We start from the raw sequence: 24,929 nt of genomic DNA, 5'->3' as shown, positions 1-24,929 counted from the left end.
GACCAGGGGTGCCCAACATTTTGCATGCTACTGTATATCCCTTTACTCCTTTCATGTCCAGGTACCTGTCCAGCTGTCTTTTAAACATTGTGATAGTATTTGCCTCCACTACCTCCTCTGGCAGCTCGTTTTAAATATTCATCACCTTCTCTATGTGAAAAACATCTCTCAGATCTCCTTTAAATTTGTCCCCTCTCACCCTAAACCTGTGCCGTCTAGTTCTAAATTCCCCTGCTCTGGAAAAAAGATTCTGTCTACCTATCTATCTATCCATCCATGCCCCTCATAATTTTATAAACATCTATAAGGTCACCCCTCAGCCTCCTATGTAACAGTGACAATAAACCCAGGCTATCTAATCTTTCCTAATAACTACAGCCCTCCATTCCAGGCAACATCCTGGTGAATCTCATCTGTGCTCTCTTGATTGCCACCACACCCTTCCTGTGGTGTGGCGACCAGAACTGTACACAATACTTTAAGTGCAGTCTAACCAATGCTTTATAAAACTGCAACGTGTTTCCTCAACTCTTACACACAATACCTCAGCCTATGAAGACAAGCATACCAAATGCCTTTTTCACTACCCTGTACACCCGTGTTGCCAATTTCAGGGAGCTCTGGCCTTGCACCCCAAGGTCTCTCTGTACATCAACATTCCTAAGGTCCTTGCCATTTACTCTCTATGTCCTACCAGCATATGAACTCCCAAAATACATTACCTTGCACTTGTCTTGTTGATATAGGACCAATTGATAATGGTGCAGGAGCTATTATAATGGACGATAGAGAGATGGCAGAGGAATTGAATGAATATTTTGCATCGGTCTTCACCGTGGAGGACATCAGCAATGTGCCGGTTAGTCAGGAGTCTCACGAAATGGAATTGAGTTCAGTTAAGATTACTAGGGAGAAGGTGCTAGGAAAACTAAATGGGCTAAAGACTGATAAGTCTCCCGAACCGGATGAGGTGCATCCCCGGGTTCTGAAGGAGGTGGCTTTAGAGATAGCGGAGGCATTGGCGATAATTTTCCAGAAATCAATAGATTCCGGCATGGTTCCGGAGGACTGGAGGGTCGCAAATGTAGTTCCGTTGTATAAGAAAGGTGGGAGGCAGCATAAAGGAAATTACAGACCTATTAGTTTGACGTCAATGGTGGGAAAGTTATTGGAATCTATCCTCAAAGACGGGGTTACGGAATACCTAGAGGCGCAAGGCAAGATAGGTCCTAGCCAACATGGTTTTGTGAAGGGAAGATCCTGCCTGACCAACCTATTGGAGTTTTTTGAAGAAATCACAGGTAAGGTGGATAAGGGAGAGGCAGTAGATGTTGTGTATTTAGACTTTCAAAAGGCCTTTGATAAGGTGCCTCACAAGAGACTGATTAATAAGATAAGAGGTCATGGAATTACGGGTAGGATAACAGAATGGGTGGAGCATTGGCTGGTTGACAGGAAGCAAAGAGTGGAAATAAAAGGATCTCGTTCTGGTTGGTTACCGGTTACTAGTGGTGTGCCGCAGGGGTCGGTGTTGGGACCTCTCCTTTTTACCTTGTATATTAACGATTTGGATGATGGAATAAATGGTTTCGTGGCTAAGTTTGCGGATGACACCAAGATAGGGGGAGGAGTAGGGAGTATTGAAGAGATAGGAAGGTTGCAGAGGGACCTAGACAGTTTAGGAGAATGGGCAAGGAAATGGCAGATGAGATTCAATGTAGGGAAATGTGCAGTTGTACACTTTGGAAGCAGAAATAAGCGGGCAGATTATTATCTAGGAGGAGAGAAAATCCAAAGCACGGAAGTCCAAAGGGACTTGGGGGTACTCGTGCAGGATACCTTAAAGGTTAACCACCAGGTCGGATCGGTGGTAAAGAAAGCGAATGCTATGTTGGCATTCATTTCGAGAGGTATAGTGTATAAAAGTAAGGAAGTGTTGATGAGGCTCTACGGGGCACTAGTGAGGCCTCATTTGGAATATTGTGCGCAGTTTTGGGCCCCACATCTTAGGAAGGATGTGTTGACGTTGGAGAGGGTTCAGAGGAGATTTACAAGGATGATTCCAGGAATGAAAGGGCTTACGTATGAGGAGCATTTGTCGGCTCTTGGACTGTACTCACTGGAGTACAGAAGAATGAGAGGGGACCTCATAGCGACATTTAAAATATTGATAGGAAAGGACAGAGTAAATGTGGCTAGGCTGTTTCCCTTGGTGGGTGAGTCCAGGACCAGAGGGCACAATCTTAGAATTAGAGGGTACAATTTCAGAACAGAGATGAGGAAAAATTTCTTTAGCCAGAGGGTGGTGAATTTGTGGAACTCCTTGCCACGTACAGCAGTGGACGCCAGATCAGTGGGGGCGTTCAAGGAGGAGAGAGATAGATATCTAAATAGTCAGGATATCAAGGGATATGGGGATAAGGCCAGAAATTGGGATTAGAATAGTTTGTTTTCTTCTTCCTCTCCCATTCCCCATTTCTCATTTCTATTTCCCTTTCCTTGGAGCAGACTCGATGGGCCGAATGGCCTGCTTCTGCTCCCTTGTCTTGTGATCTTGTGAAATTCCATCTGCCTCTGCTCTGCCCAATTTTCCATTCATACATAGAGTGACACAGTCATACACTAACAGACACGTGACGAATAAAGATATCTTAGGGCAGGCATGGTAGTGTAGCAGTTAGCGTAACGCTTTACAGCGCCACTGACCCGGTTTCAATTCCGGCCACTGTCTGTAAGGAGTTTGTACATTCTCCCCGTGTCTGCGTGGGTTTCCTCCAGGTGCTCCGGTTTCCTCCCACTTTCCAAAGGTGAACAGGTTAGGAAGTTGTGGGCATGCTATGTTGGAGCCAGAAGTGTGGCGAAAGTTGCGGGCTGTCCACAGAACACTCGACGCAAAATGATACACTTCACTGTGAGTTTCAACGTACATGTGACTAATAAAGATATCTTATCTTACATAGACCAATGCAATCATTCACTCTCTGAAACATAGACAAGCAGAAATAAGTGCACAAAAAAACATTTCCATGCAAAGGAAGAAATACAGAATTTACACAGGCACATGAACATGCAGGGAATAGAGGGGTCATGTGCAGGTAGATGGGATTAGTTTAATTTGGCATCATGGTCAGCACAGACATCATGGGCTGAAAGTCCTTTTCCTATGCTGTACTATGCTCCATGTTCTACAGATACACATGCAAACATATACACGGTCACACAGACAGGAGAACAAATACACATTGATAAGATAAGACATTTTTATTAGTCACATGTACGTCGAAACGCACAGTGAAATGCATCTTTTGCGTAGAGTGTTCTGGGGGCAGCCCGCAAGTGTCGCCACGTTTCCGGCGCCAATATAGCATGCCCACAACTTCCTAACCCGTACGCCTTTTTTGGAATGTGGGAGGAAACCAGAGCACCCGGAGGAAACCCACTCAGACACAGGGAGAATGTACAAGCTCCTTACAGACAGTGGCCAGAATTGAACCTGGGTTGCTGGCGCCGTAAAGCATTACGCTAACCGCTACACTACTGCACAGACAACCACACACACAAAAAGTGCCATAAACAAATGGAAACACAGACACAATTACACACGCACACACATGCAGGCACACACACACACACACACACACACACACACACACGTGCTCAAGGGAAGGTTTGCAGCTTCCTGAGATGAAAACCATTCTTCACTGTGGTGAACTGCAACAGAGCCATTGCATCCCCGCCCCACTCCCTCCGGGAATCTCTGCACGTGTCAGTCCAACTCTCCAAACGTTCCACGGAAAATGAAAAAAATGTGACCATGGGACTCAGTAATGATCAATTCAAACCATAGGTCAGTCAGAGGATCCAGTGAGACTTGTGAGTGGCCCTGATGCTCTTCTCATAACGAGCTGCTTAATGGAAATGGTATCAAATTTCCCACAACACACAGGGATGCTTCAATCTTATGTCATTATGGTGTTTTTATAATTAGGTTAACCCGCAAGCATGCATGGGCTTTCAAACAATTTGTAGCCTAATGAATCAAATGACTGCAGAGAAAGGCATCTATATAAAGCAGTACAATTACTTGCCTGGGCTACTCCAACAGCAGCTCCCAAACCTGTGAACTCTACCGCCAGGAAGGAAAAGGGCAGCATATGTATGGGGACACAAACCTTTAATTGTCACTGGGTACAAATCCTGATACTCCCTCTCTAGTACCACAGTGTAATGACCTTCACCAGAAGGATTCCCCATTTCAGAAGCATGCTCACCACCATGTTCCCAAGAACAGTTAGGGATGGCGATAAGTGTGGCCTTACCAGCAACATACTGGAAGTGGATGTATTTATATATATTAAAAAAATCGCTATTCTGTGTTGTACTGACTGTGTATCTTTCTCTGACTCCCTTACTTCTCTACCTCCCCCACACAAACTCTGCTCACCTCTCCCGAGCATCAAATTTCACCCAGGCTGAGACAGTGAATGCCAGCAGCACATTTCGCCATTTGATCTTGACCCTTGTCCAGTGATCACATCCACCATCAACGAAGGGTGCGTGCAGATACTTAAAGAGGAGGTAGACAAATGTTTGAAAGACTGGGGAGTTGAGAGCACCAGGAAAGTGGCACAGAGGAGGAGATGAGGTCTGGGGCAGATTGGTCACGTTGAATGGTGGGGCAGGCCTGAGAGACCAGTTGGCCAACTCCTCCTCCTCATTTCTCGCGTTCTTATGTGTGGGGTGTGAGGCTGAGGAGTGGGGTCACAGGATAGTGATGAAGTGGGAAAGTTACCACTGACTGACTTATCCCAAGAGTGTGCAGAGCAACTCTAATGTGTGTGGTGATTGTCATGACCGATTCCGATGTGAGGCAAAGACTGCTCCCCACCAGTAGCGGGAGGAGCCCCTGTATCCCCGAAAACACAGCACTTACCACAAGCCATGTCTCCAGTTGTTCACATATTGTATCATGAGGCACTAGTCTCTGAAAGAAATGTTACCTTAAAGGAATTTGAAGGCAATACTGCCTGCCAGCAGCAGCTCCCGAGGGAGCCTGTTCAGTGGCATGACAACTCGTGCAGTGAAATGCTGTTTCTGCACATTAATTTTATCTTTACCAAAGGAGCTACAGAGACCAGTGAAACTGAGGAAGAACTGAGGCCAGCACAGTACACAACAGGTGCCTCACAGCGCCAGGGAACTGGGTTCAGTTCTGACCTCCAGTGCTGTTTGCGTAGAGTTTGCAAGTTCTCCCTTTGACTGCATGGGTTTCCCCCAGGTATTCCAGTTTCCTCTCACTTCCCAAAGCTAAGATCTTGGAAAATGCTGAGTAATTTACTGTAGCCAATTAGTGTAGGTGGGAGAAGAAAGGTGTTGATGGGCATGTAAGAAAAAATAAGTTCCAGAGAAATAATTAAGGGAATTGGATTGATGGGGTTGCCTGGTGAGCTGGCATAGGCTTGATGAGTTCAATAGCCTCCTTCTATTTCATAAGGTATTATGAAAACACGAATTGTGTGGATCATTGGCAGAGAATGTGGCTGAGAGAGGAAGGGAGCTCTCACCTGAGTATCAAACTGTATCCACTACTTTTATTTCATTATTTATTTTAAACATGTGATTTTGGAAACCCTTCGTCAGAACTTTTCCAGTTCAGATGAAGGGTCGTTAACCTGAAGCATTAACCTGAAACATTAACATTTTTCTCTGTCTACAGATGCTGCCTGACCTGTTGAGTGTTTCCAGCATTTTCTGTTTTTACTGCAGATTTCCTGCATCTGTAATTTTTTTCTGATTTTCAAGCGTGGACTGTGGCTCAGTAAGTAGAACACTTGACTCTGAGTTGGAAGATCATGGATTCAACTCTCTGTCCAGAGGTTTGAGCGCAAAGACCTATCTGATGGTCCAGGGTAGAACTGAGGAAGTCCTGTACTGCAGGAGGTGCAAGCTTTCAGAGTAGATGTTAAATCAATGTAGTGTCTGCTCTCTCAGATGGTTAAAACCCCACAGTATTTAGCATGGGATTTGTTACTGGACTAACACTTATTGCTTAATTAATATTGTTAAAGTCAGATTATCTGGTTATTGTCACATTGTTGTTTTTTGGGATCTTACTACAACTGGCTGCCAAACTTCAGAGTAATTCATTGGTTGCAAAGTGTTTTGAGACAGATGTGAATAATGGTGCAGAAACATGAGTCTGTCTTTCTTTCATTATTTGGTGCCATGACCAGGGTGAGTAATGGTTCTGATCTGAATTCGATGTCTGTACCTTTATATGTGTCTTTGTCATAAGCAGAAGAAGAAGAACGGCAGTAAATGGAAATCAAAAAATGCAGATGCAGGAAATCTGCAATAAAAACAGAAAATGCAGGAAACACTCAGCAGGTCAGGCAGCATCTGTGGAAGGAGAAGCGGTTAATGTTTTAGGTCCAAGAAGTGTCTCAGACTTGAAGGGTTAACTGTTTCTCTTTCTGCAAATGTTTCTGGCCTGCAGAGTGTTTCCTGCATTTTGTGCTTTTATTTCAGAAGGAGAAAGGCTGTATGTGTGAAAGCACTTGCCGTAAATGATCAGGTAGTTCACAGCAGGCCAAACCCATTTAGTACAATCAGTGCAACTTGCTTTTACACATATACATACTAATGAACACGCTATGCTTACTCACATCAATAGTCATAGAGTTATACGGCATGGAAATAGGCCCTTCGGCCCAACTCATCCATGCTGACCTAGGTGCCTTCCTGAGCTAGTCCCATTTGCCTGCATTTGGCCCATATCCCTCTAAACCTTTCCTATCCATGAATCTGTTCAAATGTCTTTTAAACATTGTAATTGTACTTTCTCTACCACTTCTTCTGGTAGCTCATTCTATATGCCACCACCCTCTGTATGAAAAACATGACCCTCAGGTACTCTTTAAATCTTACCCCCTCACCTTAAAAGTATACCCTCTAGTTTTAGACTCCCTTACCCAGGAAAAGACTGTGATCATCCAGCTTATCCATGCCCTTCATGATTTTATAGAAGGTCACACCTCAGTCTCCTTCACTCCAGGGAAAACAGTCCCAGCCTCTCCAGTCTCTCCTTATGACTCAAGCCCCCCAGTCCCGGCAACATTCTTGTGAATCTTGTCTGCACCCTCTCCAGTTTAACCACATCCTTCCTATAGTACGGTGACCAGAACTGCACACAATATTCCAGGTATGGTCTCACCAACATCTTGTACAACTGTATCTTGATATTCCAACACTTGTATTCACTGCCCTGTCCAATGAAGGCAAGTATGTCATACAGCTTCTTCACCACCTTCTCTATCTACTTTCAGGAATCTACGTGCTTGTATCCCTAGGACTCCGTTCTACAATACTCCCCAGGGTCTTGTCATTTACTGTGCAAGTGCTGCTCTCATTTAACTTTCAATCCAGGACATACCCTCTTCTTGTTACTACCATCAGGGAGGAGGTACAGGAGCCCAAAGACCCACAATGATTCAGAAACAGCTTCTTCCCCTCCACCATCAAATTTCTGAATGGTCCATGAACCCATGAACACTACCTCGTTATCCCTTTTTTTGTACTATTTATTTATTTTGGGAATTTATAGCAACTTTATATCTTTGCACTGTACTGCTACAGCAAAATAACAAATTTCATGAGATACAAGTCACTGATAATAAATCTGATTCTGATTCTGGATCAAAATGCACCACTTTACACTTGTCTGAGTTAAATTACATCTGCCATTCCCTTACCCATTTTCCTAGTTGATCCAGTTGTACCTGAGCCAACCTTCTTCACTACCCACCACACCACCAATTTTGATGTCATCTGCAAATTTACTAATCATGCCTCCTACGTTCTTATCCAAATCGTTAATAAATATGACAAACAACAGGGGACACAGCACTGATCCTGGAGGCGCACCACTGGTCACAGGCCTCCACTCTTGAATAACAACCTTCCATTACCACCCTCTGACTCTTTCCACCAAGCCAATTTTGTTTCCAGTTAGATGGCTCACCCTGGATCTCACGTGATCTCTCCTCCCAGGTCAGTCTACCACATGGGACATTGTCAAAAATCTTGCTGAACATCTACCACCCTGCTCTCATCAATCCGGTTGGTCACCTTTTCAAAAAGCTCAATTATTGGGTTATTGTATTTGATTTAAGATCTAAGATGTCTTTATTAGTCACATGTACATCAAAACACACAGTGAAATACATCTTTTTGCATAGAGTGTTCTGGGGGCAGCCCACAAGTGTCGCTACGCTTCCGGCGCCAACATAGCATGCCCACAACTTCCTAACCTGTACATCTTTGGAATGTGGGAGGAAACGGGAGCACCCAGAGGAAACCCATGCAGACACAGGGAGAACGTACAAACTCCTTACAGACAGTGGCCGGATTTGAACCCACATTGCTGGTGCTGTAAAGTGTTATGCTAACTGCTACACTACCATGCCTGCCCTACCTTGATGAAAGCATAGTGCCTGCTTGAATTCTAACCTCTGCAGGTTCTTTGTTGGATCTAACTGCTAGTGTCTTTGGGCTTTCTATTTCTCAGTATCAGCTAGAAAAGAGCCAGAAAGCACCTAACAAAATGGGTGTGAGCTGTTGCCAATTGCTGAGCCAGGCTGATTAATTGCTGACTATTTACAGTCCAGGAGGAAACACAAAACTTAGTCACAATAAATTCTGCAGATGCTGGAATCTGGAGCAATACACACAAAACGCTGGAGGAATCAGCAGGTCAGGCAGCACCTATGGAGGGAAATAAACAGTCGACGATTTGGCCCAAGACCCACCATCAGGACTTAACATTTTAACTATTCATTGTTTCGTTGTCTGGGTATTAAATATATTTGCATGTCTATATTTAGCTTTAAAGTGCAATATTTCACACCAACTCTTTTTTTCAAATCTTTGTGTGCAAGCAAAATATTGAAAGATTCTGAAATCAAGACACACAAACACACAGATGGAAAGATTCCAGAAATCAGAAGTACAATCTCAGGGAATTTCAAGACCATAGGAAGATTCAGGGCAGTGTAGGTTCACTGGAAGAATGGCAGAGAAGGACAGGACAAACGTCCTCCATCTGTAATTCTATGAGCTGGATACAGAAGAGGATTCTCACCAGATTACCCGTCCTTATCTCCAACATCCACAGAAGACCATTGCAACCTTTTTCTCTCCCTTTGCACTTGCCTCCTTCCTGCAGTGTTATGGTAGTGAGAAGGTTAAAAACAACTATACATAGACATCGTTTTCAATTTGGATCAACATTTAGTCTTGGGGGTTACCCCATACAGGGATGTTTAATGGTCTGAGAAGTTCTTTGAGAATGTCAAGAAAATATAAGCAAGGGGATTGATAACAACACAATTGGAGTGAATCCCCAGCATTGATTGATCACAAGATAAACTAGTCCAGCATGAGCAAAGGGACAATAGTCCACTGTAAGCAGCGGCAATAAATTGGGAAGTTAGCTCATTTCACTAAGGCGCAAGGTCCCAGAGGCCTAATTAATTAAGAAGTGGCCATCTGGCTGTGGTGATATAAGAAACAATGGGCTCACACACAGACAATGCCGATGACATCCAAAGCCTCAACAGCAGACAGAAGAGCTGGCTGTTACTATGGTAATAAGGGATAACCAGAAGCCTTGGTTAACACAGCAAAATACCCATGTGTGAGACTTGGTCATGTGACCAACACAAGGAATGAAGCCCTTCTATAAATGTCAGGAGCTTGCTCTATACCCAACTGGCTCAGCGTCAGTAACTAGGATGTTACAAAATTGGTGCAATGGGAAATGGAGCTTGTAGTGTAACGAGGAATAGTCCATCGGCAAAAGGATGAAAATGGGTTTGACTTGGACCAGACTACTAATGTGGTACTGTTTCACTGGAGAATAGCAAATGGGATAGAAGGGAAATGGGCCTTGGAAACAGGATTTAACTCTTTACTGAACCATACAACAGCATGAGAACCTAGGATGGCAGAGAGATCCCAGATCCAACACTCACAAGGGGGGAGCTTGAGTCTGCAAATCCGAGGACAAAGGGAAACTACAACTCTGAACAAGGTTGATAAACTCTTGTCTTGACAGGCAGTATACCATGCAAGATGCGAGTGCCTGCATGTTTTCTTTGTAATTTAGAGTTTGAATAAAGCTAAGTATACCTTTCACTAGTTGTCAGTGGAATAGAGTCATTGAGTCATCGAGCAATACAGCACAGATAAAGGCCCTTCGGCCCAAACAGTCCATGCCGACCACAGTGCCCACCCAGCTAGTCCCAATTTCCTGCATTCAGCCCGTAATACTCTAAGCCCCCCCCCTCCATGTACTAATGCCTCTAATATGTGTGAATTCAGCATAACCGTGTCCAGAGCATTAAAAACAACCATCCCACAACAGGAGAATGGACTGTGCTTTCAATTTGAATCAACATTTAGACATTTGAAGGTTGCCACCTGCAGGGAGGTTATCCTCACTCTGTCTTGCATCCTTATGAATGAAACTGAGACTCGATGAACCATTTCCAATTCCTACTCTGAATATACAGAAATCACAAAACAAACCCAATTTTTTTCATATCTTGTTTTCCTCCTCTTCTTTCTCTCCATCCCCTTCTTTCTCTTTCATATCAGTTTCTCTTTCTTGTCCTATCTGCACTCTTCCCTCTCTTTTCCCTCACTTTCTTTATCTTTCAATTTTTCTTTGTGGGGAAATTGGAACAGAAGAAAAGATGAACGCTCAGGGCAGTAAAAATTCTGCCTGCAGTAATTAACGAGAGCCTGCTTTGTTCTGGTTCAAAATCCTCCACTGCCTCCCTGAAGGGCGACCGATATTTCAACAATAATTTGCAAAATAACCTTTTTTGGAACCTGCTGGTAATGATTCAAATGACATTAAAAATACCACAGAAACTGCAGGGTAGCAATGATGGAGAAGCGCAACATCAGACATCCTGTGATCACATCACTCCGCTGCAGTACAACACGGTTGACATTTTAACTAGTTAACCATTGAATGAAACATTTTTAGACTCACCATTGGATAGCTGACAGCCTGGAATAAAAGAGTTTTATTATCCTGGTTTTCTTTGTTCATTCATTCACAGGACATGGACACCACTGGCAGGGTATATTATCCATCTCTAATTGCCCTCCAGGCCACCTCAAAGGGAAGTCAACCACAGTAAGTTTGGAGTCACATCCAGACCAGACTTGATAATAATGAATTTCCTTCCTTGAAGTCATTCGTCAACCAAATGGGCTCCATGACGATCAGATTGTTTCATGGTCACCATAACTGAGACCAACTTTTCATCCCAGACCTGATGACTTTAACTCCCACCTCCATCCCCTTCAGCTGCCGTGTTAGGATTCGAACTTGTGTACCTGGATCAATAGCCTGAATGCTAGTCCAGAAAGTTAACCATTACAGTGTTACACCGTGCTGTATTATGGATGGAGTGAGATTTTGTAATGCTGACCCTGGTGTGTAGTGAGGAATAGTTGTTCCAAAATTGCCAGCTTAATTCTGATTGGGCTGCCCATGATTTATATTTTCCCTCCCTATATTTCACCCCCCACACATTGAGTGTTCAGCAGAAGATGATCAATCAGGCCTCCGCCATGTTTTACAGTTCACATGTCACATCCTCCTTGACACCTTTCTCCATCTTCTGCTTAACCAGCTTAAAATTTATTTTTTTTAAATTTATTTTTGTTTACAGTGTGCTAACAGGCCCTTCTGGCCCAACGAGTCTGAGCCACCCATTTTAAACCCAAATTAACCTACCCGTACGTCTTTGCAATGTGGGAGGAGACCGGAGCACCCAGAGGAAACCCACGCAGACACGGGGAGAACGTATGAACTCCTTACAGACAGTGACGGGAATCAAACCCCGATCGCTGGCGCTGTAATAGCGTCGCGCTACTCCTAGTATTTAATACCAGAAGTTATCGCCCATCATTAATTGCCCTCAAGAAGGTGGTGGTGAGCCAACTTCATGAACCGCTGAAGTCTTTCTAGTGAAGGTGCTCCTACAGTACCATTGGGAAGGAAGTCAAGGATTTAAACCCAGTGACAATGAAAAGCTGGCAATGTATTTCCTCGTCAGCATGGTGCATAACTTAGAGAGGAGTCTGAAGGCAGTGGTGTTCACATACACTGTGTCTTTGTTCTTCTTGAGTTTGCTGTCGGGGAAGGTTGGGTGAGTAACTGCAGTCCATTTTGTGGATACGTTGCTAGTGGAGGGACTGAATGTTTGGGCTGGTGGGCTGCTTTGTCCTGAGTGGCATCAAACTTCTTGAGAGTAGTTGGGGCTGCACAACCAAGGCAAGGGAGGAATATTCCTTCAGCCTTCTGACATGCCTTGTGGTATTGAGGGTGAGTCACGTTGCAGGATACTCAGCCTCTGACCTGTTCCCATCACCATGGTCTTATCTAGATGGTCCATTTGAGTTTCTGGTCAATGGTGATCCCCAGAATATTGATGGTAGGGGACTCAGCAATGATAATGCTTTTAAATGTTAAGAGTCAGCGGTTAGACTATCTCACGTTGGAGGCGGTTATTATCTGGCATCTCCATGACATGACTGTTACCTTCCAGTCATCAGCCCATGCACAAACATTGCCAAGGTCTTGCTGCCTGCAGATATGGCTCCTTCATTGGCTGAAGAGTTGTGAGTGGGATGGATCGCTGTGCAATCATCAGCAAATTTCTCCATGTAACATGATGGAAAGAAGGTCATTGATGAAGCAGCTGAAGGTAGTTGGGCTCAGGACACTTCCCTGGGGAACTCCTGGGACTGGGATGATTGACCTCCAACAACCATCTTCCTCTGTGCAAAGCATGACTCCAGCCATTGGAGAACTTGCCCCCTGCAGCTCATTCACCTCAGTTTTACCAGGATTCCCTGATGCCACGCCTGTCAAATGCTGCCTTGATGTCACCTCACCTCACCTCTGAAACTCAGCTCAATAGTCTAGTCTTGGTCCGAGGCCGTGATGAGTTTTTAGCTGAGTGGACTGACAAAACCAAAATTGGCTTTGGTGACAAGGCTATTAGTGGCTAAGTGCTATTTGACTGCCCTGTTGACAACATCTTCCACCACTTTGCTGATAATTGAGAGTAGATGGATTTGATGGTATCAACCAGATTGGATACGTCCTGCTTTCTGAGTAATTTTCCACATAGTCAGGTGGATGCCAGAATTGTAGCTGTATTGGAACAGCTTGGCTTGTTCAGAGTGTAGGCTTCAGTGCTACAGCTGGAATGTTATCTGGTCCCAAAGCCTTTGCAACATACAGAGCTCTCAGCTGTTTCTTGATAACAGGTGGAGTGAATCAATCTGGCTGAAGGCCAGCTTTTGAGACGATGGCAGTCTCAGGAGGGGATGAGATGGATCACTCAGCATTTTTGGTTTTGATATTTCCCCTTGTGCTTCAAACTAGAAGGAGCCCGATTGGTTTGGAATGAAGGTACAAAGGTCCCAGAACATGGACTGATTAATGACAGGCAGGATCAAAGGTACGGGAGAATTGCCTGTGGTCAACTCCAGAACTGACTATGAGGTCAGGCAAACTATTCCTCTGTGGGAAGTCATCAGAGTTGCCAACCCCCTCCCCCACCACTCCCACCCCAAGTCCAATGGGATCCCTTCCATAATTCCCCAGTGCTGCCAATCCCATGGAACAACAAAAGACAATTGCTTTTCCTTAGGCCCTTTCACAGCCCCAGTTGGTCTGCAAGCCAGTGAAGTGCAATTCCTATCGTAGGAAATGCAACATCCAATTTCACACAACAGGATCCCACACACAGCAAGGATCCCACACACAATCTTGCGACGATGACCTGATAACACGTATTAGAAACACTGACTGAGGGAACAATCCCGGCTGGGCACTGGGATGTACTCCTCTGCTCTTCTGCATTCTGTGAGCTGAAGCAACAGATGAGGCCTCAATGTAAAACCCCTCCCAAATGATGGATGATTAGAGCCAGTCACCTGTCCACAGGGAACGGGAGACCCCGAGAATACCATGGTCCCTGAGCCTAGGATCTTACTGATCCATAAAGTGCTCTGACACAGAGGGCTCAGCTGATTTCCTACTTGTTGACTTTGATTTTCCTTCCTTAGTCAGGGGCAGCTGATGTAGATTCATCAAATCACGGAACACATGGCTGGATATCATGGGCTGTGGGAGGGGTTCTGGCTTCAGTCTGTGGCACTTGTCCCATTGAGGCCAAAGGACTTAATTCTTCCTACAATTGTAGGATATGTTGGCATGGATTAAGGCCATTCAACCCATTGAATCTGTGCTGATTCATTTCAAGAACAATGCATTTCCACTCCATATCCCTTCATCACTGCACTGCAACTTTTCCTTATCCGTCTCCCTTTTGAATCAGTTTCATCGTGCCAAGCAGCATGTCCCAAATCCTCATTGTTTTTGACTCTGGTCTTGACGTTGTACTTCAGGAACCAACCCTCCCTGCTCTGTTTCCGCTAATGCTTGTGCTGGAGAGCAGGGCAGGGCAGTGGATGTTTGGATAGGATAGGCATCACAATTGGTCCAGCAGACGCAAAGGTCAGATGCTGGAACCTCCACTTTAGCCTCTTGGTTCCCTCAGACCTGGGAGGAGAGCTGAAACTTCCACCTTCATTGAGACAGTCCAACTGCACAGGATAAAGAGGAGCTGCTCGGACCCACCAGCCCATATCCTGGCCAATAGCGTCATGAAGTCACAGTGTCATACAGCAATGAAAATGGCCCTTAAGACCTCCAAGTCCGTGTCGACCACCAAGCACTATTTACACTAATCGCACATTCCCATCAACTCCCACCAGATTCTTCCAGTCAACTACACACTGGGGGCAATTTACAGTGGACAATGCACACATCTTCAGGATGTGGGAGGAAACCAGAGCACCCAAAGGAAAACCAGAAAAATCACAGGGATAGCGGGCAAACTCCACAGACAGTGCCAGAGTTCAGGATTGGGCTGGGTCACTGGAGCTGACAGAAAGCAACTCCACTCACTGCCTTACCGGATGCCATGTTGTTGGACAATCTTTGCATCTCTTTTTACCCATTTTTGGGGAATATCCCTCAATACACTACTCAACATGACTCCACCACTCCCAAACTCTTCAGTTGATCTGCAGCTTTCCCCAGCTGGATCTTGGGATTTCAACCAGGTGGAAAAACCTGCTTCCTGGTTCTAATTCCACCTCATGTTCCCGGTTCCCCCACCATTCCCAACCCTGTGAGGAAATTTTCTGTACCCATTCCACAATAACAGTTCAAACTTCTCAATCCAATCACCAGATGACTTGAAGTACTCAAGGGAACATAGTCAGTGCAACCAGTCCTTGGAATTTAACTCCGTTGGTGCCAGTGTCACTCTGATGAATCGGTGAGGCTTATACATGCTGTCTGAGGAAGAGTACTGAGGGATGAGAGAGCCCAGCATTTGGCTAGTCTGTTTAGCATGTTGTACCAGCCTGTGTCACCTTGCCTGGGGACCAGAGGTGATTACTTTTAAATATAATAATAGAAATATGCAGCAACAAGGCCACTCAGCCCATCGCATTTATTCAGTCCATAAATGAACGTTAGGTTACTCCCAGTTCTCAGTCCCCGCAGGTCACAGGTCTTCCAGGCACAGTCTAAATGTGGGGAATGCTTCTTTCTTTAGACAGTGAGTTCCAGACCCTCACATTTATTGAGTGAAATCAGTTTTTTTCTCAACTCCCCTCTAATCATAGAGTCATAAGTTATACAGCAGGGAAACAGGTCCTTCAGCTCAACATATCCATGCCGACCAAAATGTCCATCTAAACTAGTCCCACTTGTCTGCATTTGGCCCATATCTGTCTCAACCTTTCCTATCCACGTACTTATCCGAGTGTCCTTTAAATATCTTTTAAATCTCCCCAGTTAAATTCAAGTAATTAAGTAAATCTGGAGTTTAAAGAAAAAATCTTTAAACCCACCAATGTAGTTGATTCTTAACCCACACAGTTCAGCGGCAAGTAGGACAGACAACCAATGCCAGCAAATTCCACGTTCCATGCTGACCTCTCACCTTTGCACAATAAAGATTCAGCCTGACAAGATCATAATTTTAAGTACTTATTAAAAGTCCCCTCGGTCTCTACCATTCCAAGAAAATGACCCCAGCCTGGACAGTCTCTCCTCATAAACATAATTCTTCACAGGTGACAACATCTTTGCAGATCTCCAGCACCCTCTCCAGTAATGATCGGACAAATCCTCCGAGGCTCCCACCCAAACAGGGGGCTTCATTTTATGGGGGAGTAAGTTGGAGATTTTAGGTACAAAGTGGCACATCAGTGATTTTCCATGCTGCATCATCAGCGGTTGGCTTCTTGTCGAGGTAACCTGACAAAACCAGGGCTCAGGGTACGGTATTGCTGCAGGCATTTGTCGCCTGGTTCCACTCCCACTATGGAGCACCCCTCAGCCACAGGTGTGGTCATCACTATGATCAACACTGTGACCATCTTTGCCATTGTTGCTGTGACTGTTATTGAGATTTTCACTGTGACTGTTGCTCCCTACTTTCTGATCTCACCCCAACACACAATAAATGAAGTGCATCATCTTAAAAATTCTGTGAGATGGTCAGATGTATAACTTACCCTTGGAACTCCCAGTGTCTAAATGTTCATGCCTTGTGCACCCAACCCCTTGCTTCATGTCCAGTTGTTACATCTTTCACGCACCGCCAGGCTCAAGGACAGCTTCTATCCCACTGTTATCAGACTCTTGAACAAACCTCTTATATGATAAAGGAGAACTCTTTATCTCTCAACCTACCTCGTCATGACCCTTGCACTTTATTTGTCTACCTGCACTGCACTTTCTCTGTAGCTGTAACACAAAATTCTGCATCTGTTTTCTTTTTCCTTCGTACTACCTCAATGCACTTACTGTATGTATGGAATAATCTGTCTGGATGGCACGCAAACTAAAGCTTTTTACTGTAACTTGGTACATACGACAATAATAAACCAGTTACTTGACCCTAACCCAGAAGTTGCTCTGACCACTCAAAATGATACAACATCCACACTGACGACCCATCTGGGAGAATGTGCAAATTTGTTACATACACTCAGGCCATACTTATCTGGTTTCATAGAATCATAGAACAGTACAGCACAATACAGGCCTTTCGGCCCACAATGTTGTGCCGACCTTTAAGCCTTGCCTAAGACTATCTAATCTCTACCTCCCCCATATCCCTCTATTTAAATTCCTCACATAAATTTAAATTCCTCATTTTAAAAACCCTATAGGTTTAAAGCCTATAATTTGATGCTGGGGGCGGATCTGGGTGAAGGGTAGGCTATGTGGGAGGCAGCCAGTCAACTGTAGAGATGGTGGTTTGTCTTCCTCACCCACCAGTAATAAGGAGAACAATGTGCAGATTTCATTTGAATCCGGGGATGTATGGCGTTGAATCTTAAACCAAGTGAGTTTTCATTTAGCATCGACCTACTTCACTGAAGACCACAATGTAGAAGTTTACAGAGCAGTCTCTGCCTGGGTAGCTGTGCGGGTGGCAGTTCGATACCTTCAGGACATTTCTAGAGAGCCCTGCCACGGTCACCATCCCCCTTCAGAGTGAAGCAGGTTTGAACCCAGAGCATATGGGACTTGTCCCTCACAGACATCTCCTGCACAAGAGCTCCAAACCTTTTGTAATGGTGCATCCTAAACAGTACAGACCTTACAGCCTTCAAGGAATCAATGTGACAATTGCACTGACACACTCAGTGCTGGCTCCTGCTTACCTGATGAATTTAACAGGCTCATTCCCTCCAGTTTCCGGCTCCACGCCATGGATGGTGCTGGCCATGTCCTTGCACAGTGCCCGGAGAGAGGAGAGGTGATGCCAGCTGCTGATACTGAGGCTGTGAGCTGCTGTCAGACTCTCTGCCTTCACAGATACATTGCATCCTCATTTGTGATTCAGTAACCTCGCCCATTGGCTGACACAGCAGCCAATCAGAAGAACATCAGCTTCAACAGAGAAGAATAAGATTGGCCTGCCGTGTGTGCACCAGGATTGGTCAGTGTATGTGTTCACTTTGATTGTGCACATTTTCTGTGAGCCTTAATATGTGTGTGTGGTCTGTTTAAACCTAATATACACGTGAAACTATTATGAATGTGTGTTTGTGAATGTCTGAGTAATGTTTATGTGTGTTGCATGTGATGTGTGTGCAAATCTGTGTGTGCCTGTACCTGTGTGTGTTTATTTGTCCATGTACATGCAAGTGCATGTGTATTTGTTTATGTGTGTACAAGTGAGTGATGTGAGTGTGTGGACATATCTGTGCATGTGTATCTGCTTGTACCAGTTTGGATGCACATGTGTAATATATGTGTGTGTGAACTTGAGTGTGTGTGTGTGTGTGTGTGTGTGTGTGTGTGTGTGTGTGTGTGCAGGGACATGTTTGGTTCTGTTCATTAGGCTTCTGATTAAACCAGTAACAAGGAGTGTTTACCATGATATGCCTGCAAGGGAAGAGTTATTCTAGATTAGAAGGACTTTATTGTACCATTGTGATGATTTTTATCCCCAGACAGCCAACCAAGATGAAGGGCAATGGTCAGGTTGCTGGGCACAACCACTTTTGAGAGGAAACAAGGTGAGCATATGCAGCAACTCCTGATGACTAGTTTGAATTTTAAAATCCTGCAGATTGTCCGAGAGGGGGAGGAAAGGGTCTTCACGTCCCTGTGAAGGAAGAAGTTAGAGCCGCAGTCAAACTCTGTGACGCTGGGGGTTTGACAACCCTCCTGGAATTCCCTGGAGTCTCAGAAATTTAGAGATGAATCCCCTGGCACCTCAGGGAACCCAGGGGAAAAAATTTGGGTGGCAATAGAAAAACATGGGGAATGTTTTCCCACTTTATTTATCAGTGAGAACATTTTGCCCATTTATCCTGTTTGTGACCATTAGTTTTCAAGTTATTCTCTCTCTCTCTCTCTCTCTCTCTCTCTCTCTCTCTCTCTCTCTCACACACACACACACACGCACACTCTGACCCAAAATGGCTTCAAACATTCTCACATGTATTCACACTCATACTCACACATTTACACATTCACACACACAAGATCACGATTGCTGAACAACAAATAATCTGCTGAAGGAGCTCAGCGGGTCAAGCAGCATCTGTGGGGGGAGAGGAATTGTCAATGTTTCCAGACGAAACCCTGCATCAGAACTCGACCCGAAACGTCAACAATTCCTTTCCCCCCACAGATGCTGATCGACCCGCTGAATTCCTCCAGCACATTGTTTATTGCTCCAGATTCAAACATCTGCAGTCTCTTGTGTCTTCATCATGATTATTAAGCTTATTTTCATGCATGAAGCCTTGGTGCTGAGACTTAGAGACATACAGCACAGAAACAGACCCTTCAACACACCAAGCATCCAATTACACTAATCCTACTTTAATCCCACATTATACTCCCAACATTTCCATAAACTTTCCACAGATTCTGCCACTAACCTACACACCAGTGGCCAATTAACCTACTAACCAGCACACTTTTAGGATGTGGAAGGAAACTGCAGCACCCAGAAGAAGCCCACACAATCACAGGGAGAACGTGCAAACTCCACACAGACAGGACCCGAGGTCAGGATTGAACCCTGTGATTGTGTGGGTCAGGATCGAAACTCTGGAGGCAGCGGCTCTACCAGCTGCGCCACTTCACAATTGCTTTGGTTCAGGACAGCTAAATCTTGCATGGACTTTTTCCCAGGGATGGAGGTGGAGGTTGAAACCGATAACCCCCTGCACTTGTAAAGTACTTTCAAGGTAACAGGAGCCACATGAGGCAATATTGAGACAAAATCCCAAAACTTTTGGCCGAAGACATAGATAAAGGGATGTCAAGAAGGTGAAAGGAGGAAAGAGTTGGGGAGGTTTAAGGAGAGAGCTCTGCAGTGTGTGTCCAGCAGATGGATTCGCGGCCACCACTGGTGGATTAACGGAAACTTGTGGATGATCAAGACGCCAGAACTGGAGGAGTGCGGGGAACTTGGAGGTTGTAGGTTACAGAGGTAGGGACAAGTGAGAACACCTGGATGAAAATTGTAAACTGAGGTTTGGATGTGCAGGAGCCAGAGTGGATCAGTGGGCACAGAGTGAGGGCTGAACATGGGACACAGCAGAGACCAGATGTGTCAGGTTTGGAGAGTCAAACCTGGAAGATTCCTGCTCTGCTACGAGGTGGGCCAGTGATTGGTGGTAACTTACTCACCTCCGAGACAGAGGAGGCAAAGATTGAGCCCCATGTAAAGGGGTGTTCATTGTACCTTACCCATGCAATCCCTGGCCTGAACTGTTTGAAGGGACCGTGTAGAGGGAGTTTTACGTGTCTAACCAAGGCTATCCATGGCCTGGAGTGTTTGACGGGATAGTCTTGGGAGGGCTTTGCTCCATCTAACCCACAGTGCTTCTGCCTTAGAGTGTTTGATGGGACAGTGCTGAAGGAGCTATACCCTGTGTCTAACCAGATCTTCTTTTCCTTGTCTTGCGAATGTGTGAAGGGACACTGTCATGGGAGCTCTACTCTGCACCGAACCAGGTCTGTCCCTGCCCTAAAGTTAGGATTGACATTTGGTCTTAAATTAGAGGAGACTGAGAGAAAGAGAAGAAGTAAATCTGTCGCAGTGATATCTTTAAGAGCAGTAGAGTTTCCGGACCTATATTTATTCTCAACCAACATCAGTAAAAGGCAGCAGATTTGAATGTTGTCTCATTGCAGTTTGTGGGAGCTTCCTGTGTGTAATTGGCTGTGACATTTCCTACTTTATGACAGTGACTACAATTCACTGTAACAAGTTGGGCCAAACTGAGCTTTGGAAAACTGTAATCTTTCCTTTCCCCACTGCTCCTCCATCAGGAGATTAATCTGTCTCTGTGGAATTTAAAAATAGATGCAGAGGGTCTGTTGGATGGAAGTGTAGCAGCTTCAGTTGCTGAACAACCTGTCTCAGCAGGGAACAGTGAGCAGCAAACTGGAGCCAAGGTGAGACAGAAGGCAGACACTGGCCTCTGGTGTTGAAGAAAGGCATGACATATATAGGTCCTCCTCTGGTTACGAATGCCCGACTTATGTACAGCCTGTACGTAAAAAACGAGCATTTTGGAGACCTGTGGGATGGATTTACCATCTGCCGCAGGGCTGCAAGCATCTTCTGCCGCCTGGGAACCTGGTTTGCGACAATATCGAATGGTTGAGTTAAATGCCCTGGTTTAACTACAAGTTCCCTGCGGTTAGCCTATGTTTTTATTTAAATATATCACCCCCGGCCGCATTTCTGACTTGCGAACTGTTCGCGTTACAAACAGTTCTCACGAACAGAACCCTGTCATAACCCAGGGAGGACCTGTCTGAAGGCAAACAAAAAACAAAACACTGGAAGAACACAGCGGCTCAAGCAGCATCTGTGGAGGGAAGAGGTGTAGGTCAACGTTTTGGGTTGAGACCCTGCAACAGGGCTGAGAAGGAAGAGGAAAGATTGCCAGTACATGGGGGGTGGGGGCAGAAGTTTGGTAGACAGATGAGTGTGTGGGAGGAGGACACTGGGTGTGCGAGTTACCTGAAACTGGAAAATTCGATATTCATACCACTGGGTTGTAAGCTACTCAAGCAGAATATGAAATGTTCATCTTCCACTTTGCATTTGGCCTCGCCATAGCAATGGAGGGGTTCAAGGACAGACAGGTTGATGTGTGAGTGGGAAGGAGAGAGAAGTGAAATGTAACCAGAGGCTCGAAATGGCCGTTGTGGACAAAGTGCAGGTGCTATGCAAAATGGTTGCCTAGTCTACATTTGGCTTCACCAATGTAGAGGAGGCCACATCGTGAGCACTGACTGCAGCAGACCAGGTTGGAAGAGGTGCAGGTGAATCTCTGCCTCACCTGGAAGGGTCGTTTAGGTCCCTGGATGGTGGTGAGGGAGGGGGGTGAAAGGGCAGGTGTTCTACCTCTCTCAGTTGCAGGGGAAAGTGCCAGGAGAAGGGGAGGGGTGGGTGGCAAAGGGGGAGCCTACCAGGGAGTCACAAAGAGAGTGGTCCCTGCAGAAAAGGGTAGCAGAGGAGGGGAAGATGTGACTGGTGGTGGGATCATGTTGGAACTGACGGAGGATTATGTGCTGGATGTGGAGGCTGGTGAGGTGAAAGGTGAGGACCAAGGGAACTCCTTCATCGTTGTCTGGAGAAATGGGAGGTGAAAGCAGACATGCGGGAAATGGAGGAGGTGCGTGTGAGGGCTCTATCAACTGCAGCAGAGGGGAAGCCACATTTGCGGAAGAAGTAGACCAGTTCAGAAGCCCTAGAGCAGAAGGCCTCATCGTGGGAACAGGTGTGAGGGAGATGGAGATATGGAGAAAAATGGACCTTTACAGGAGGCAGAGTGGGAGGTGTAGTCAAGGCTGCCGTGAGAACCAGTGGGCTTTTTGAAGATGTCAGTGACAAGTCTGCCTCATGAGATGGTGCCTGTCAGAGATCGTCTGGGTGAAATTGAGGGCAGGATGGAAGTTGGTGGCAAAGGTGATGAAACTGATAAGTTTTGCTGTTGTTGACATGGAGAAAGAGTTGGGGGGTGGGGTAGTACCAGAAAAGGCGTGGATCAAGGACTGTGCTGTGATGTTTCTGGCACTATGACTGTTCCTACCTTTCACTGTAAAGCACTTGAGGCCAACCTGAGCTTTGGAAATTCAGTTGGACAAGGCAGAAATAATGGGTCTACCAAGATAGTCCTACTTTGGGTCTTGGGGAGGAGGTAGAAGCAGATGTAGTGGACTATTAGACCAGAGGCTATGGAGGGAACATCTTCAGGGGAAATGAAGTCACTAGGGGATAATGGCCTGATGTTCACTGGTGAGGTCATGGTCCACAGGGAGGTGTGAAGAGCTGGAGCTCAGCTTCAGTGGTCAGTTCACCACAAAACTACAGCACTGACTGGTATCCAATAATAGAGGGTTTTGTGGGTACATTGGATTGAACAAGATTCAGTTTAGTGTTTCCAGCCTCTGGGTTTAGACATCTGGTGATGCTCATTGTCCAGCATACCCATGACCTCTTGAATAAAAAGGTACCAGAATCCTACCAGTATGCAGGATGCCATATGCCAGGTAGTCATTGCTTTAACGGAGAAGAGAGTTAAAGGGATATTTAAACTGGGCATTTTTAACACTGTTAAACTCTGCCCACATGGTCACACTGACCATCAGGTACCCATCCGTACTCATCCCATGTATCAGCACTTGGCCCGTAGCTTTCTATGCTTTGATGATTCAAATGTTTGTCTTGAATTTTCTTAAGTGTTGTGAGAGCACCTGCCTCAGCCACAACTCAGGCAGCAAGCTTCAGATCCCAGACACACTCTGGCTGAAAAAATAATTGTTCAGCTCCCTTCTGAAACTTTTAGCCCTTGCCCTAAATCTATGCCCTCTAGTTTTAGGCACTTCTACTAAGGGGAAATGTTCCCTACTGTCTAGCTTGTCTTTGCCCCTCATAATTTTATACACCTCTCTCAGGTCCCCTCAGTCTTCTCCACTCCAAGGAAAACAAACCCAACCTATTCAGTCTCTCCTCATAACTGAAACACCCAATGCTAGGTGACATCCTGGTGACATTCTAGGAGGTTTGGCTTGTCACCAAACTCTCTAACAAACTTCTACAGATGTACTGTTGAACGTGCCCTGACTGGTGCATCGTGGTCTGGGGCGGCAATTCAAATGCGCAGGAACGTAAGAAGCAGCAGAGAGTAGTGGACTTTGCCCAATACATCACAGGCACCATTGGTAGTATCTACAGGAGGTGCTGCCTGAAGAAGGCAACATCCATCATCAAAGATCCTCACCATCTGGGCCATGCCATCTTCTTGCAGCTACCATTGGGCAGGAGGTACAGAAGCCTGAAGTCCCACACCACCAGGTTCAAGAACAGCTACTTCCCTTCAACCCATTCGGTTCTTGAACCAACCTGCACGACCCTAATCACTAAAGTTTAGCAACATCATGACCACTTTAATCACTTTGCACTAAATGGAATTTGGTTTTTTTTTGTTATAATTCTGTTCTTTCTTGTAAAAAATTTTGCTTAATTTATGTTTAATTTATGATTTTCTTGTGAATGTTGCTTATATGATGCTATGTGCCTGTAATGCTGCTGCAAGTAAGTTTTTCATTCACCTGTGCATACATGGACTTGTGCATATGACAATAAACTTGACTTTGACTTTGAATCTCCTTTGCACCGTCTCCAGTGCAATCAGGTCCTTCCTATAGTGTGGTGACCAGAACCTCACACAGAGCCCCAGCTGTGGCCTAATCATTGTCTATAAAGTTGTGCCTTAACCTCTCTACTCATAGTTTTTTTGCCCAGACTAATGAAAGCAAGAATCCTGTCTGCCTTATTCACTACCTTATACTGTGCTGCCACCTTCAGGGATCACTGGACTCGTACACCAATGTTTTTCTGTTTCTCAGTCCTTCCTGTTCTCAATAATGTATATTGTGCACAAAGTGGCCTTCCTCAACTGTGCCATTATCAGTTGTGCTTACACTGGATAGACACTTCCTGCATTACAAAACTCCCTGCATTTCATTAGCTGTGAAATGTGTTGGAACATTCTGAAAGGGATGTGAAACATCTATAAATACATTTTCCTTTTTTTCTTTGGGTAGGTGCAGGGAGCCTTAAATCCTCAGTACAGGGTCCTCAGGATTACAACAAATATTCTTACGGACTAATACAAACAATATTCTTCATTGTTGGATTGAGCTCACTATCTAGTAGGCTAGGAGAAAAAAAAATACTGCAGATGCTGGAAATATGAAACAA

At 45.2% G+C, this 24,929-nt stretch overlaps 1 protein-coding gene across 1 annotated transcript in view; it reads right to left on the bottom strand.

Moving 5' to 3' along the window:
* The window catches only part of yjefn3 (YjeF N-terminal domain containing 3), a 94,396-nt gene extending 76,431 nt beyond the window's left edge, over positions 1-17,965 (bottom strand). The window contains exon 1 of the mRNA XM_052037596.1: positions 17,845-17,965. Within this exon, the coding sequence (XP_051893556.1) occupies positions 17,845-17,909 (65 nt within the window). The 5' untranslated portion in view covers positions 17,910-17,965. The remainder of the gene's footprint in view (positions 1-17,844) is intronic.
* Positions 17,966-24,929: the final 6,964 nt, after the last annotated feature.

This window comes from Pristis pectinata, chromosome 24, assembly GCF_009764475.1.
Source record: "Pristis pectinata isolate sPriPec2 chromosome 24, sPriPec2.1.pri, whole genome shotgun sequence".
Classification (NCBI taxonomy): Eukaryota; Metazoa; Chordata; class Chondrichthyes; order Rhinopristiformes; family Pristidae; genus Pristis; species Pristis pectinata.
This window is presented reverse-complemented; position numbering and strand designations above follow the sequence as displayed.